General features: G+C 47.9%; 1 protein-coding gene across 2 annotated transcripts in view; it reads left to right on the top strand.

Moving 5' to 3' along the window:
• LOC117404636 (vigilin) overlaps window positions 1-12,043 on the top strand; it is a 28,970-nt gene extending 16,927 nt beyond the window's left edge. Inside the window, exons 18-28 of one of the 2 annotated variants that reach the window (XM_059015290.1) lie at window positions 144-365; window positions 1,308-1,526; window positions 2,335-2,473; window positions 2,744-2,871; window positions 3,605-3,709; window positions 4,222-4,356; window positions 4,710-4,853; window positions 5,875-6,054; window positions 7,122-7,238; window positions 7,910-8,041; window positions 9,845-12,043. In XM_059015290.1, the coding sequence (XP_058871273.1) occupies window positions 144-365; window positions 1,308-1,526; window positions 2,335-2,473; window positions 2,744-2,871; window positions 3,605-3,709; window positions 4,222-4,356; window positions 4,710-4,853; window positions 5,875-6,054; window positions 7,122-7,238; window positions 7,910-8,041; window positions 9,845-9,937 (1,614 nt within the window). In that variant the 3' untranslated portion in view covers window positions 9,938-12,043. The other variant, XM_059015292.1, reaches the window with a different exon arrangement.
• Window positions 12,044-12,249: the final 206 nt, after the last annotated feature.

Here is a 12,249-nt window from a genome sequence, read left to right on the forward strand (position 1 = left end):
GTGACTCTGCAGCAGCAGTTGTTGTTGATGCATAGTTCACCCCCTTGGTCTCTGGAAGTCGCTTTGGATAAAAGCGACTGCTAAATGACTCATTAATAATAATTGTGTGCTAAAAAGAGTTTTTAATTTTTTTTTTTTTTCAGCAAATCAACAACTACACTGTGGAGCTGCAGGCCAAACCGGAGTACCACAAGTTCCTGATCGGGAGAGGCGGGGGAAACATCCGAAAAGTGCGCGACCGCACCGGAGCCAGGATCATCTTCCCAGCCAGCGAGGAGAAGGACCTGGAGCTCATCACCATCGTGGGCAAGGAGGAGGCTGTGAGGCTGGCTCAGAGAGAGCTGGAGGAGCTCATCAAGAACCTGGTGAGGGAGAGAGGAGGGGAGAGGAGGAGTGAGGGAGAGAGAGGGAGAGGAGGAGGCTGTGAGGCTGGCTCAGAGAGAACTGGGAGGAGCTCATCAAGAACCTGGTGAGGGAGGAGGAGGGAGAGGCAGAGGAGGGGAAGAGGAGGAGGCTGTGAGGCTGGCTCAGAGAGCTGGATGGGGCTCATCAAGAACCTGGTGAGGGAGGAGGAGGGGAGAGAGGGGAGAGGGAGAGGCAGAGGAGGGGTGCAGGTCAGGACAGCGCTGTATGAATGTCTGTGTGGAGTGTGAGGGGAGGGGAGAGGAGAGGGTAGAGGAGAGAGGGAGAGGCAGAGGAGCTGGCTGGGAGGGGTGCAGGTCAGGACAGCGCTGTATAAATGTCTGTGGAGTGTGAGGGGAGAGGAGAGGAGAGGGTAGAGGAGAGAGGGAGAGGCAGAGGAGCTGGCTGGGAGGGGTGCAGGTCAGGACAGCGCTGTATAAATGTCTGTGTGGAGTGTGAGGGGAGAGGAGAGGAGAGGGTAGAGGAGAGAGGGAGAGGCAGAGGAGCTGGCTGGGAGGGGTGCAGGTCAGGACAGCGCTGTATAAATGTCTGTGTGGAGTGTGAGGGGAGAGGAGAGGAGAGGGTAGAGGAGAGAGGGAGAGGCAGAGGAGCTGGCTGGGAGGGGTGCAGGTCAGGACAGCGCTGTATGAATGTCTGTGTGGAGTGGGAGGGGAGGGGAGGGGAGGGGAGGGGAGAGGAGAGAGGGAGAGGCAGAGGAGCTGGCTGGGAGGGGTGCAGGTCAGGACAGCGCTGTATAAATGTCTGTGTGGAGTGTGAGGGGAGAGGAGAGGGTAGAGGAGAGGGAGAGGCAGAGGAGCTGGCTGGGAGTGGTGCAGGTCAGGACAGCGCTGTATAAATGTCTGTGTGGAGTGTATGTTTCAATGCCTGCTCCCCCCCCCCCCCAGGACAATGTGATCGAGGACTCGATGGCGGTGGAGCCGCGGTATCACCGGCACTTTGTGTCGCGGCGCGGGCAGGTTCTGCGGGAGATCGCCGAGGAGTACGGGGGCGTGACGGTCAGCTTCCCTCGCACCGGCGTCCAGAGCGACCGCGTCACGCTCAAGGGGGCCAAGGACTGCGTGGAGGCGGCCAAGAGACGCATACAGGACATCATCCAGCACCTGGTACTGAGACACGGCGCCCCAGCAAACCAGAAACACAGGGGACTCCATCACAAACACTTCACAAAATAATAGAGCATACAAAAAAAACAACGTTTTTTGTCGTTGAATTTACAAAGTTCCTTTAGTATTTCCTAATAATAAAGTGTTATGTAGTGACAGTGTTGTTATTATTTATTTCTTAGCAGACGCCCTCATCCAGGGCGACTTACAATTGTTACAAGATACCACATTATTTTTACATACAATTCCCCATTTATACAGTTGGGTGTTTATTGGAGCAATCTAGGTAAAGTACCTTGCTCAAGGGTACAGCAGCAGTGTCCCCCCACCTGGGATTGAACCCACAACCCTCCGGTCAAGAGTCCAGAGCCCTAACCACTACTCCACACTGCTGCCCATTAATTAGCCTCAGTGGAGTATGCGTCTACTTAAACCTGAATCCTAAATTGTTCCTTCTTATCATGTTGTATTTCAGTAGTATTATTTGCACACGCTGTAAACTACACTGTATTTAAATACGAATCTTGCATTGTAAACCTGTACTGCCCTGTAACACCTGTGTGAGTCGCCTGGGATAAAGGCGTCTGCCAAGTAAACTAATAATAATAATAATAATAATAATAATAATAAACCATTATAGTCATTGCATTTGTATAATTACTGTAAGGGTAACAAATAACAAAATCAAACTTTGCAAAAGGGATAATTAAGACTGATTCTAGCAGGTGAACTTACCCAGCGCTCCACTCCATGATAACCTCTTTGACTGTGTCTCTCTCTCTCCCTCTCTGTCGACCCCTGTCTGCAGGAGGCCCAGGTGACTGTGGAGTGTGTAATTCCTCAGAAGTTTCACCGCGCAGTTATGGGAGTGAAGGGCTCCAAGGTGCAGCAGATCACCCGAGACCACAACGTGCAGATCAAGTTCCCGGAGCGAGAGGAGAGCCTGGGTAGGGACCCCCAGAACTCACCATCTGCTGCCCCTCTCTCTTCCTGCACACAGCCTACCAGTGCAGTGGTATTGCTAGGAAAGAGAACTCCACTCTCCACACTGCAGAGCGCTCTAGCAGTATAGGAAAGAGAACTCCACTCTCCACACTGCAGAGCGCTCTAGCAGTATAGGAAAGAGAACTCCACTCTCCACACTGCAGAGCGCTCTAGTGATCTTAAGAGGCAAGATATAGTGAAATATTATGTGTGTGTGTTTACCCCGCCCCTAGGAGTGGAGCCACACCCCCTGGAGAACGGTGACCTCAGCCCGGAGGCGGAGCTTGTGCCCAAGAAGTGCGACATCATCGTCATCTCTGGGCTCAAGGAGAAGTGTGAGGCTGCACACGCCGCCCTCATGGTGAGTAGAGGAACTGCAACAAGGACCTAAAATTTAGCCAGTTTGTCCTTGAATGCATGTCAGGTAATAGAAGTTCTGTTCATTACTGTCCCGTTGTTTGTGTCTCAGTTTTGAAAATTACCGTTTGAATTTTCATCTTTTAAAAACATTGTAGCGATTTTTAAAGGCTGGAGTAAATCAGGGATGGGAATAAGACTCCTGTTGCACAGCAGTTTCACCTAGTCCAGGTTTTACTACCAGCTTGATCAGCCCCCAGTGTGTCTAGGCAACAAGCTCAGGTGTGTCTTATCATTAAACTCCTAGTGAAACCAGGAGTGGATCAGGCTGCTATGCAGTGGGAGTGTTGTTTCCTTCCCTGGTCCGCTGGTGTACTGAGTGCTGTTCAATGCCTCTTGCTTGTGGAGAGAGGGTGTTTACGGAGGTTTAGTGATCCAGTGGTCAAAGAAAGGGGTCTTGATACCAGGAGGTTCAAATCCCGGCTCAGCCACTGACTCCCTGTGTGCAACCCTGAGCGAGTCACTGAACCTCCTTGTGCTCCGTCCTTCGGATGAGACGCAAAACAAACGAGGTCCTATTGGAAATGACTCTGCAGCAGCAGCAGCAGCAGTTGTTGATGCATGGTTCACCCCCCCCTAGTCTTTGGATAAAGACGTCTGCTAAATGACTAATTCATAATAATAATAATAATAATAATAATAATAAAGCAGGTTGCTCTGTGCTCTCTGCTCCCCAGGCCCTGGTCCCAGTCACTGTGGATGTGGACGTGCCCTTTGACCTCCATCGCTACATCATCGGTCAGAAGGGCGCCGGGATCCGCAAGATGATGGAGGAGTACGAGGTACGGAGTGGCAGGGGAGGGGAACTGGGGCTGCCGTGGTCTGGTCTTAAAGGGGCTGGAACCAAATGAATTTAACATCGGGAGCCAAGCCTCTGAATCTAGGTTTGAGAGCCGGACCCTGAGTAAATCTCACCTCAGCAGCAAATGGAAACGCAGGAATACCATTAGTGCTGTAACAGTTAAACCAGGGTGCTGCTTATCGGTGGTGGTCAGTGTGGTGTGTCTGGTCAGTGTGGTCAGCCTGTGCTGTGTGTGGTCAGTGTGCTCAGTGCCTGGTCAGCGTGTGCTCTGTGTGCTCAGTGCCTGGTCAGTGTGCTCAGTGCCTGGTCAGCGTGTGGTCAGTGTGCTCAGTGCCTGGTCAGTGTGCTCAGTGCCTGGTCAGCGTGTGGTCAGTGTGGTCAGTGCCTGGTCAGTGTGCTCAGTGCCTGGTCAGCGTGTGGTCAGTGTGCTCAGTGCCTTGTCAGTGTGGTCAGTGTGTGGTCAGTGTGCTCAGCCTGTGCTCTGTGTTGCAGGTGAATATCTCGGTGCCACAGCCCGAGCTGCAGTGTGATGTGATTAAGATCACAGGGCTGGTGGAGAGCGTGGAGAGAGCCAGGCTGGGGCTGCAGGAGAGAGTGAAGGAGCTGATGGCAGAGCAGCAGGACCGGGTACGTACCATCAGGGGCAGGGGGTGGGGCACGGCATGTACCATCCTCATCTGAGAGAGGGGGGGGGGGCGGGTGGAAAAGTGGATCCTTCCCAATTTCGGGTACACTACGTGCAACTGTGCTCCTCCCCCGGCTTCACAGAGCTGCAGGGGTCACACGACACGTCACATGATCCACCTAATTTGCCTCTCTAATTCCAGAGCGAGGCCAAATCCGATCGGGTAGACCGGTCCTAATAAAGCGTCCAGGCTCTTTACGTTACCTGCAGAAACTCTGAACTCTATAACTGTATTTGCGTTACGAGTCTGCCGTTGGTAACGCTGCCCCCTGCTGTCCGCTCTGTGTGCGTGCAGGCACTGCGGAGCTTCAAGCTGACCATCTCGGTGGACCCCAAACACCACCCCAAGATCATCGGCAGGAAAGGAGCGGTCATCTCCCAGATCCGCAAGGACCACGACGTCAACATCCAGTTCCCAGACAAGGGAGAGGAGCAGCAGGTACTGCGCTGTCAGCTAGGGGGCGCCGCAGAGCAGCCGCCCAATAGCAAAGTGACGGCTGGCCTCAGAAACTGGTACTGGACTAACTGCCCGTCACCTGATTGTGAAGCGTGCGGAAACAAGACTCCTGTTGCATAGCAGTTTCACCCATTCCAGGTTTTATTACTACAAGCTTGATCAGCCCCAGTGTGTACAGGTAAGAAGCTCAGGTGTGTCTGTTAAGCTCACAGTAAAACCAGGAGTGGATCAAGCTGCTATGCAACGGGAGTCTTATTTCCATCCCTGTTGTGCCGAATTAGCTGGCTCTCATATCCCCAGTACAGCACTGAGTTCTCTACACTAGACTGTATTGAATTAGCTGGCTCTCAGATCCCCAGTACAGCACTGAGTTCTCTACACTAGACTGTATTGAATTAGCTGGCTCTCAGATCTCCAGTACAGCACTGAGTTCTCTACACTAGACTGTATTGAATTAGCTGGCTCTCAGATCCCCAGTACAGCACTGAGTTCTCTACACTAGACTGTATTGAATTAGCTGGCTCTCAGATCCCCAGTACAGCACTGAGTTCTCTATACTAGACTGTATTGAATTAGCTGGCTCTCAGATCCCCAGTACAGCACTGAGTTCTCTACACTAGACTGTATTGAATTAGCAGGCTCTCAGATCCCCAGTACAGCACTGAGTTCTCTATACTAGACTGTATTGAATTAGCCGGCTCTCAGATCCCCAGTACAGCACTGAGTTCTCTATACTAGACTGTACCAGGGATAGAAATAAGACTCCTATTACATAGCAGTTTCACCCATTCCAGGTTTTAATACAAACTTGATTTAGATTCAGTGTGTAGGTAACAAGCTCTGGCAAATCTTATTACACTCATAGTGAAACCAGGAATGGATCACACTGCTGTGCAGCAGCGGGGAGTCTTATTTCCATCCCTGTGATATTAGATAACAGGTGATTGACAAGCGAAGAGGTCCTTACCGCCCTCCCTCCCTCCTCGCTGTCTTCGCTCCCCAGGATCTGATCTGCATCACGGGGTACGAGAGCAGCGCCGAGGCGGCGAGGGAGTCAATCCAGCGCATCGTGGCTGATCTGGAGGAGATGGTGAGCGAGGACGTCAAGCTGGATCACCGGGTGCACGCTCGCATCATCGGGGGGCGGGGCAAGGCCATCCGCAAACTCATGGACGAGTTCAAGGTAGAGCAGTGATGTAATCCAGGTTCAGTGATGTAATCCAGGTTCAGTGATGTAATCGAGGTTCAGTGATGTAATCGAGATTATGCAGTGATGTAATCGAGGTTATGCAGTGATGTAATCGAGGTTATGCAGTGATGTAATCGAGGTTATGCAGTGATGTAATCGAGGTTCAGTGATGTAATCGAGGTTCAGTGATGTAATTGAGGTTATGCAGTGATATAATCGAGGTTATGCAGTGATGTAATTGAGGTTATGCAGTGATGTAATCGAGGTTCAGTGATGTAATCGAGATTATGCAGTGATGTAATCGAGGTTATGCAGTGATGTAATCGAGGTTATGCAGTGATGTAATCGAGGTTATGCAGTGATGTAATCGAGGTTCAGTGATGTAATCGAGGTTATGCAGTGATGTAATCGAGGTTCAGTGATGTAATCGAGGTTCAGTGATGTAATCGAGGTTATGCAGTGATGTAATCGAGGTTATGCAGTGATGTAATCGAGGTTTGCAGTGATGTAATCGAGGTTATGCAGTGATGTAATCGAGGTTATGCAGTGATGTAATCGAGGTTATGCAGTGATGTAATCGAGGTTATGCAGTGATGTAATCGAGGTTATGCAGTGATGTAATCGAGGTTATGCAGTTTAGAGTCCAAGGCGTTTATGATGAGGTTGTATAATGTTCAAGCTAGAGCACCAATATGCAGTCTTGGTTTTTCACAATGCTAGGGTGTGAGGACAAAAGCGTTCAGCTCTGACCAAACGTTTTGCATGAACCTAGAATTTTAAGATTGAAAAAACAAAAACAAAAAAAACTACGTGAACAGTGAGATCTGGAGAAAGCAGCGTGAATCGAGAAACAGGGCTGTTGCTCTTCGGTCACATGGAGCTCCACACACAGAGAGGGTGGCGGTTTGCACGGGTGCAGACAGCATTGTACCTGTCTGATAGGAGGAGGAGGAGCACGAGGGTGCTGTTGGAAAGGGGTGGGGGGGGGGGGGGGGGCTGTAATAAATGATCCCAGGACGGGCCTTGCTGACGTCCTGCCTGTGTGTCCGTCCGTCCCCCAGGTTGATATCCGGTTCCCCCAGCCGGGCTCCGATGATCCGGACCGTGTGACGGTGACGGGACTCCCGGAGAACGTGGACAACGCCATCGACCACCTGCTGAATCTGGAGGAAGAATACGTGAGTCCCAGGCCAGCCCTTCGGCTGCAGCAGCAATACAAGAGAGAACCTCAGTCCTTTAATTACAGGGGCTTCAAGGATGGGAATGAGACTCCTGTTGCACAGCACTGAGTTCTCTACACTAGACTGTATTGAATTAGCTGGCTCTCAGATCCCCAGTACAGCACTGAGTTCTCTACACTAGACTGTATTGAATTAGCTGGCTCTCAGATCCCCAGTACAGCACTGAGTTCTCTACACTAGACTGTATTGAATTAGCTGGCTCTCAGATCCCCAGTACAGCACTGAGTTCTCTATACTAGACTGTATTGAATTAGCTGGCTCTCAGATCTCCAGTACAGCACTGAGTTCTCTATACTAGACTGTATTGAATTAGCTGGCTCTCAGATCCCCAGTACAGCACTGAGTTCTCTGTACTAGACTGTTCTAGGTAACTGTCTCAGGTGTGTTGTGTTAAAGTCACAGTGAAACCAGGAGTGGATCGAACTCAGCTGTGCAAAAAGGAATATTGAAAAGGCACTAGCTGAAACATTTGGCAGTTTTTGAGCCGGAATTCTGGGTGATTGTGGGCACTGTGAAATCCTGTAAAAGCTGGTTTCTGACAGCAGTGTTTTGTGTGTGTGTGTGTGTCTGTGCGTGCGTGTCTGTGGTTTCGTGGCTCTGTGCCTCAGATGATGAATGTGACGGAGACGGAGACGATGGCAGCCTACATGAAGCCCCCGTCCCGCCATGAGGATGACCACAGGGGGCCGACGAAGGGCTTCGTGGTCCGAGACGCTCCCTGGAACGTGCCGGGGACCAAGGTGAGTGTGGACTGGACGAGCCGGCCCGAGCTTCTTAAAGCTTCCCATAGTAAAAGCACAGCAAAGTGTAACAAAGCACAGTGAAAGCATTGTAAAACACAGAGAGGTATGGTAAAGCATAGGGAAGCATTGTAAAGCACAGAGAGGTGTGGTAAAGCATAGGGAAGCATTGTAAAGCACAGAGAGGTGTGGTAAAGCATAGGGAAGCATTGTAAAGCACAGAGAGGTCTGGTAAAGCATAGGGAAGCATTGTAAAGCACAGAGAGGTGTGGTAAAGCATAGGGAAGCATTGTAAAGCACAGAGAGGTGTGGTAAAGCATAGGGAAGCATTGTAAAGCACAGAGAGGTGTGGTAAAGCATAGGGAAGCATTGTAAAGCACAGAGAGGTGTGGTAAAGCATAGGGAAGCATTGTAAAGCACAGAGAGGTCTGGTAAAGCATAGGGAAGCATTGTAAAGCACAGAGAGGTGTGGTAAAGCATAGGGAAGCATTGTAAAGCACAGAGAGGTGTGGTAAAGCATAGGGAAGCATTGTAAAGCACAGAGAGGTGTGGTAAAGCACAGGGAAGCATTGTAAAGCACAGAGAGGTCTGGTAAAGCATAGGGAAGCATTGTAAGCACAGAGAGTGTCACAAAGACGGCCGGAGTGGGTGGCGTCAGACCAGATGCAGGACATAAACAGACAGAGATTTGGGGTTTTGTGAAGCTGAGCGAATGCTTTTGCTCAGCATTTAATAACAGAACAGAAAATAAAAGGTTTGAACACAAAACACGGGACACGGCACTATACGCCAAAATAAAGAGACAAACAAAAACGGACTATACAGTAAACAGACGGACAGACACACAAACAAACACGGTGAGTTTTAAATAAACAAGTATCGTGCTGGTCCTACCAGCACGTAATAGCAATTGATATTTAAACTTTTATTTCTCCTTCTCTCTCACCCGTTCTCCACTCTCGAACACCCAACCCCGAGTGACAGAAATGTGCGTCTATATTTACTGTTATGCTGGGATTCAATTACTAATTAATTATTCACTTGAATCCCATGCACGTGAATTAATTCTGTGCAACCCCGTGCTCACATATTACATTTAACCAGCACATGAAGTGATTTGTGCTCTCCTCGTGCCTAAATACAAATCTACACTTTTTAAATACACGTGAAACACAGACCCGTTTATATCCCGTGTACCAATCTATACACCAACATTAACACACGCAACATACAACACATAACACACAAATGCACACAGGGGCGGGGCGCATTGCCACAAGAGGTATGGTAAAGCATAGGGAAGCATTGTAAAGCACAGAGAGGTCTGGTAAAGCATAGGGAAGCATTGTAAAGCACAGAGAGGTCTGGTAAAGCATAGGGAAGCATTGTAAAGCACAGAGAGGTCTGGTAAAGCATAGGGAAGCATTGTAAAGCACAGAGAGGTCTGGTAAAGCATAGGGAAGCATTGTAAAGCACAGAGAGGTCTGGTAAAGCATAGGGAAGCATTGTAAAGCACAGAGAGGTCTGGTAAAGCATAGGGAAGCATTGTAAAGATTTTGAAATGTCACATTTTTGTGTCAGTTTTTTCTTTAAGTATATGGGGAAAACTACAAAGCGGTGTGCAATTCAATATGTTAACGTAACATTATCCAGCAAGTTTCATTCGACTTCATGCAGCAGAATGAGTTCATTCTATAGGGGGATGGTGCAAAACTTAAGGCCAGAGCTGTAGATCCCCTGCTTGTTGCGTGCCTGTCTGTTCCAGGCTTCAGGTCTCTGACTGTGTTGTGCTGCTCCCTGCAGGCCCCGGATATGAGCAGCGCTGAGGATTTCCCCACCTTCGGAATCGGAATCGCCCCCAAACAAACGTCAGCCTGGGGCCCGAAGAAGTTCTGAGAGAGGAAAGAAGAACCGCAGAACAACTCCGAGAAACTGGCAGGATCCTTCCTCAACCCTCCTCCTGAAACTCCCTCTCTCTCTCACACAGACAGGCAGGCAGACCTGGTTCAAGAGAATGGGGTTTCGTACAGAGTTTTTTTTTTTTTTCCACGGAGCACGTTTGAGCCGGGGGTCCAGGTTTTACAGTTTTATTTTTTTTAGCTCAATTCGTTGTTCTGCTGTTTTGGGTTTGCACGTCAAATGAAAAGCTTGAGGTGATGAACAGGGTGGAATTATTAAGAGCGCGTATTCAGGGTTGCAAACGTGCTGTTTACTGTGAACCTGATTGTTTGTGAATGAACGAAGCGTGGCGTAGAGAGACAGCGTTTATGTAAGAACCTATTCAGGGATCTGTTGATAATTGATCCTGGCAATGTTTTACCCCTGAGGGAGGGAGGGAGGGAGAGAGATTGATTTATTTTTTAAAGCTTTTGAATAGCACTGGATTATAAAAACCTGGACTGGCTCAAACCGCTACGCAGTGGGAGCCTTACTCTCCATCCCTGCTTTCTTACACTCCTCCAAATTCTTTGATAGTATTATTATTTTATTTTTTCTCTGATGTTTTAATATCTTTCTAATGTTTCATTCAAGGTAGTTTTCAGCCTGTAACAGGATAACGTCGGGAATGAGACTCAAGTCAGGAATAGCTGCAGTTTGAGCCAACAGAGGCACCGAGGCCAAAATAAAAGGTTTAAACAAAGGCTAAACACAGCCTGCCAGGCTGGGCAGTCGCCTTCACTGTCCACAGCACAGCACAGCACAGCTTAACCTCTTATGAAGTGTGTCGGCTTTACCTGCTCAGAGTGGGAAGATCAGCAGAGCCAGCAATCTGGCGCTAGCAGTGATTTGAGGGGAAAGCTGGAACAAATAAAAAAAAAAAAAATTCATTTCTTGAATCGACCCCCCTTAAGCTGTTACCACGACAATGATGTGTATATATATATATATACATCTATATGAATATTTTATTTTAGAGCCAAAGACGGCTGACAGCGAGATTATAAATAAAGCCCTGCTTATTTTTTTTAATTATTATTATTATTATTTAAACGTAGCGTTGGTTCAGTAGGTCTTTGAGTCTTAGGCGCTTACTTTGCACTGACTAGAATGTATTTCTGTACTGAAATGATTCCCAGCCGAGCGATAATTGTCCCGTTGGTTTTTCCTTTGCTTTAAAAAAGTCACTCCAGGTACATAGCTACTTTAAGATACTGATATATATTTAGAAAAAAAAATGTGAGCACTTTAAGATTTAATAACTGCCCTTAATTAGCTTCCCTGCTCTTTCCTGAACAGCGTTTAGATTTGACTTTTCAACGGAACTTCTGTGAACGGTGCGACACTATAGAGCAGCCCTCTGCTGCACGGCGGTGCACTGATATTAAGAGTCCTCCGGTGCGCTGGACACTTTAGTTCCCTTTTCAAAATTGCTCTCCTTTAACTACAAACCCGTGTATCCCTGCTGAGTGTTGGGAACCAGTGGAAATATTCTACTGTAGCCTATTTTTGTTACTGTTTGTTTATTTATTTATGTATTGATTTATTTTTCAGGGAATACAGGTTTTGTGTTTTTAAAAAACTGTTTGAACTCTTTTTAAAAACTTCTGAGGGTCACTCAAAACTGACCTTTTTTTTAAAAATGTATTTATTTGTAGTTGTGGCACTGAAACTACTTGATAACTTAAATAACTCATTAAAAACTATTTAACGAGTTATCTCTGTTATCTGTGATGCTCAAACCTGTCGTCATCTCAGTTCTGAAAGAGTTATATAGCAGTGGTACTCAGTCCTGTTCCTTGTGATCCAGTCCAGGTTTTTACTCCAAGCAGGTTCTAATGTAGTTAACTGAACCAGCTGAGAGGCAATTAACTAATTCAGCCTGGTTGGAATAAAGACCTGGACTGGAGTAGATCTCAGGGGCCAGAGTTGAGTACCACTGATATTTAGCCTTTTACATATTATCTCTCATACAGATCTCCCAGCATTTTCCCAAAAATGTATTTTGATGGCTTCTATCATCAATGGACTTTTTTTTAAAATTAAATAGATATTTGAACTGGACCCTGAAGCGCTTGTCATTTCATTGGTGAAGTTTCTTTCAGCATTTCTAAATTATTGCTCGTTTTAATAGCTGAGGAAGGTTCCCTGCAGCTAAACTTACACATTTTGTTACATTATTTGGCAGAGATGGAGACTCCCGTGGCAGTTTGGTCCTTTCTCGATTTCCCTGCGATCTTAGCTAAGCATCATTAACAAACGTGTCGCTG

The sequence above is a fragment of the Acipenser ruthenus genome, chromosome 50 (genome assembly GCF_902713425.1).
Source record: "Acipenser ruthenus chromosome 50, fAciRut3.2 maternal haplotype, whole genome shotgun sequence".
NCBI classification, from domain to species: domain Eukaryota; kingdom Metazoa; phylum Chordata; class Actinopteri; order Acipenseriformes; family Acipenseridae; genus Acipenser; species Acipenser ruthenus.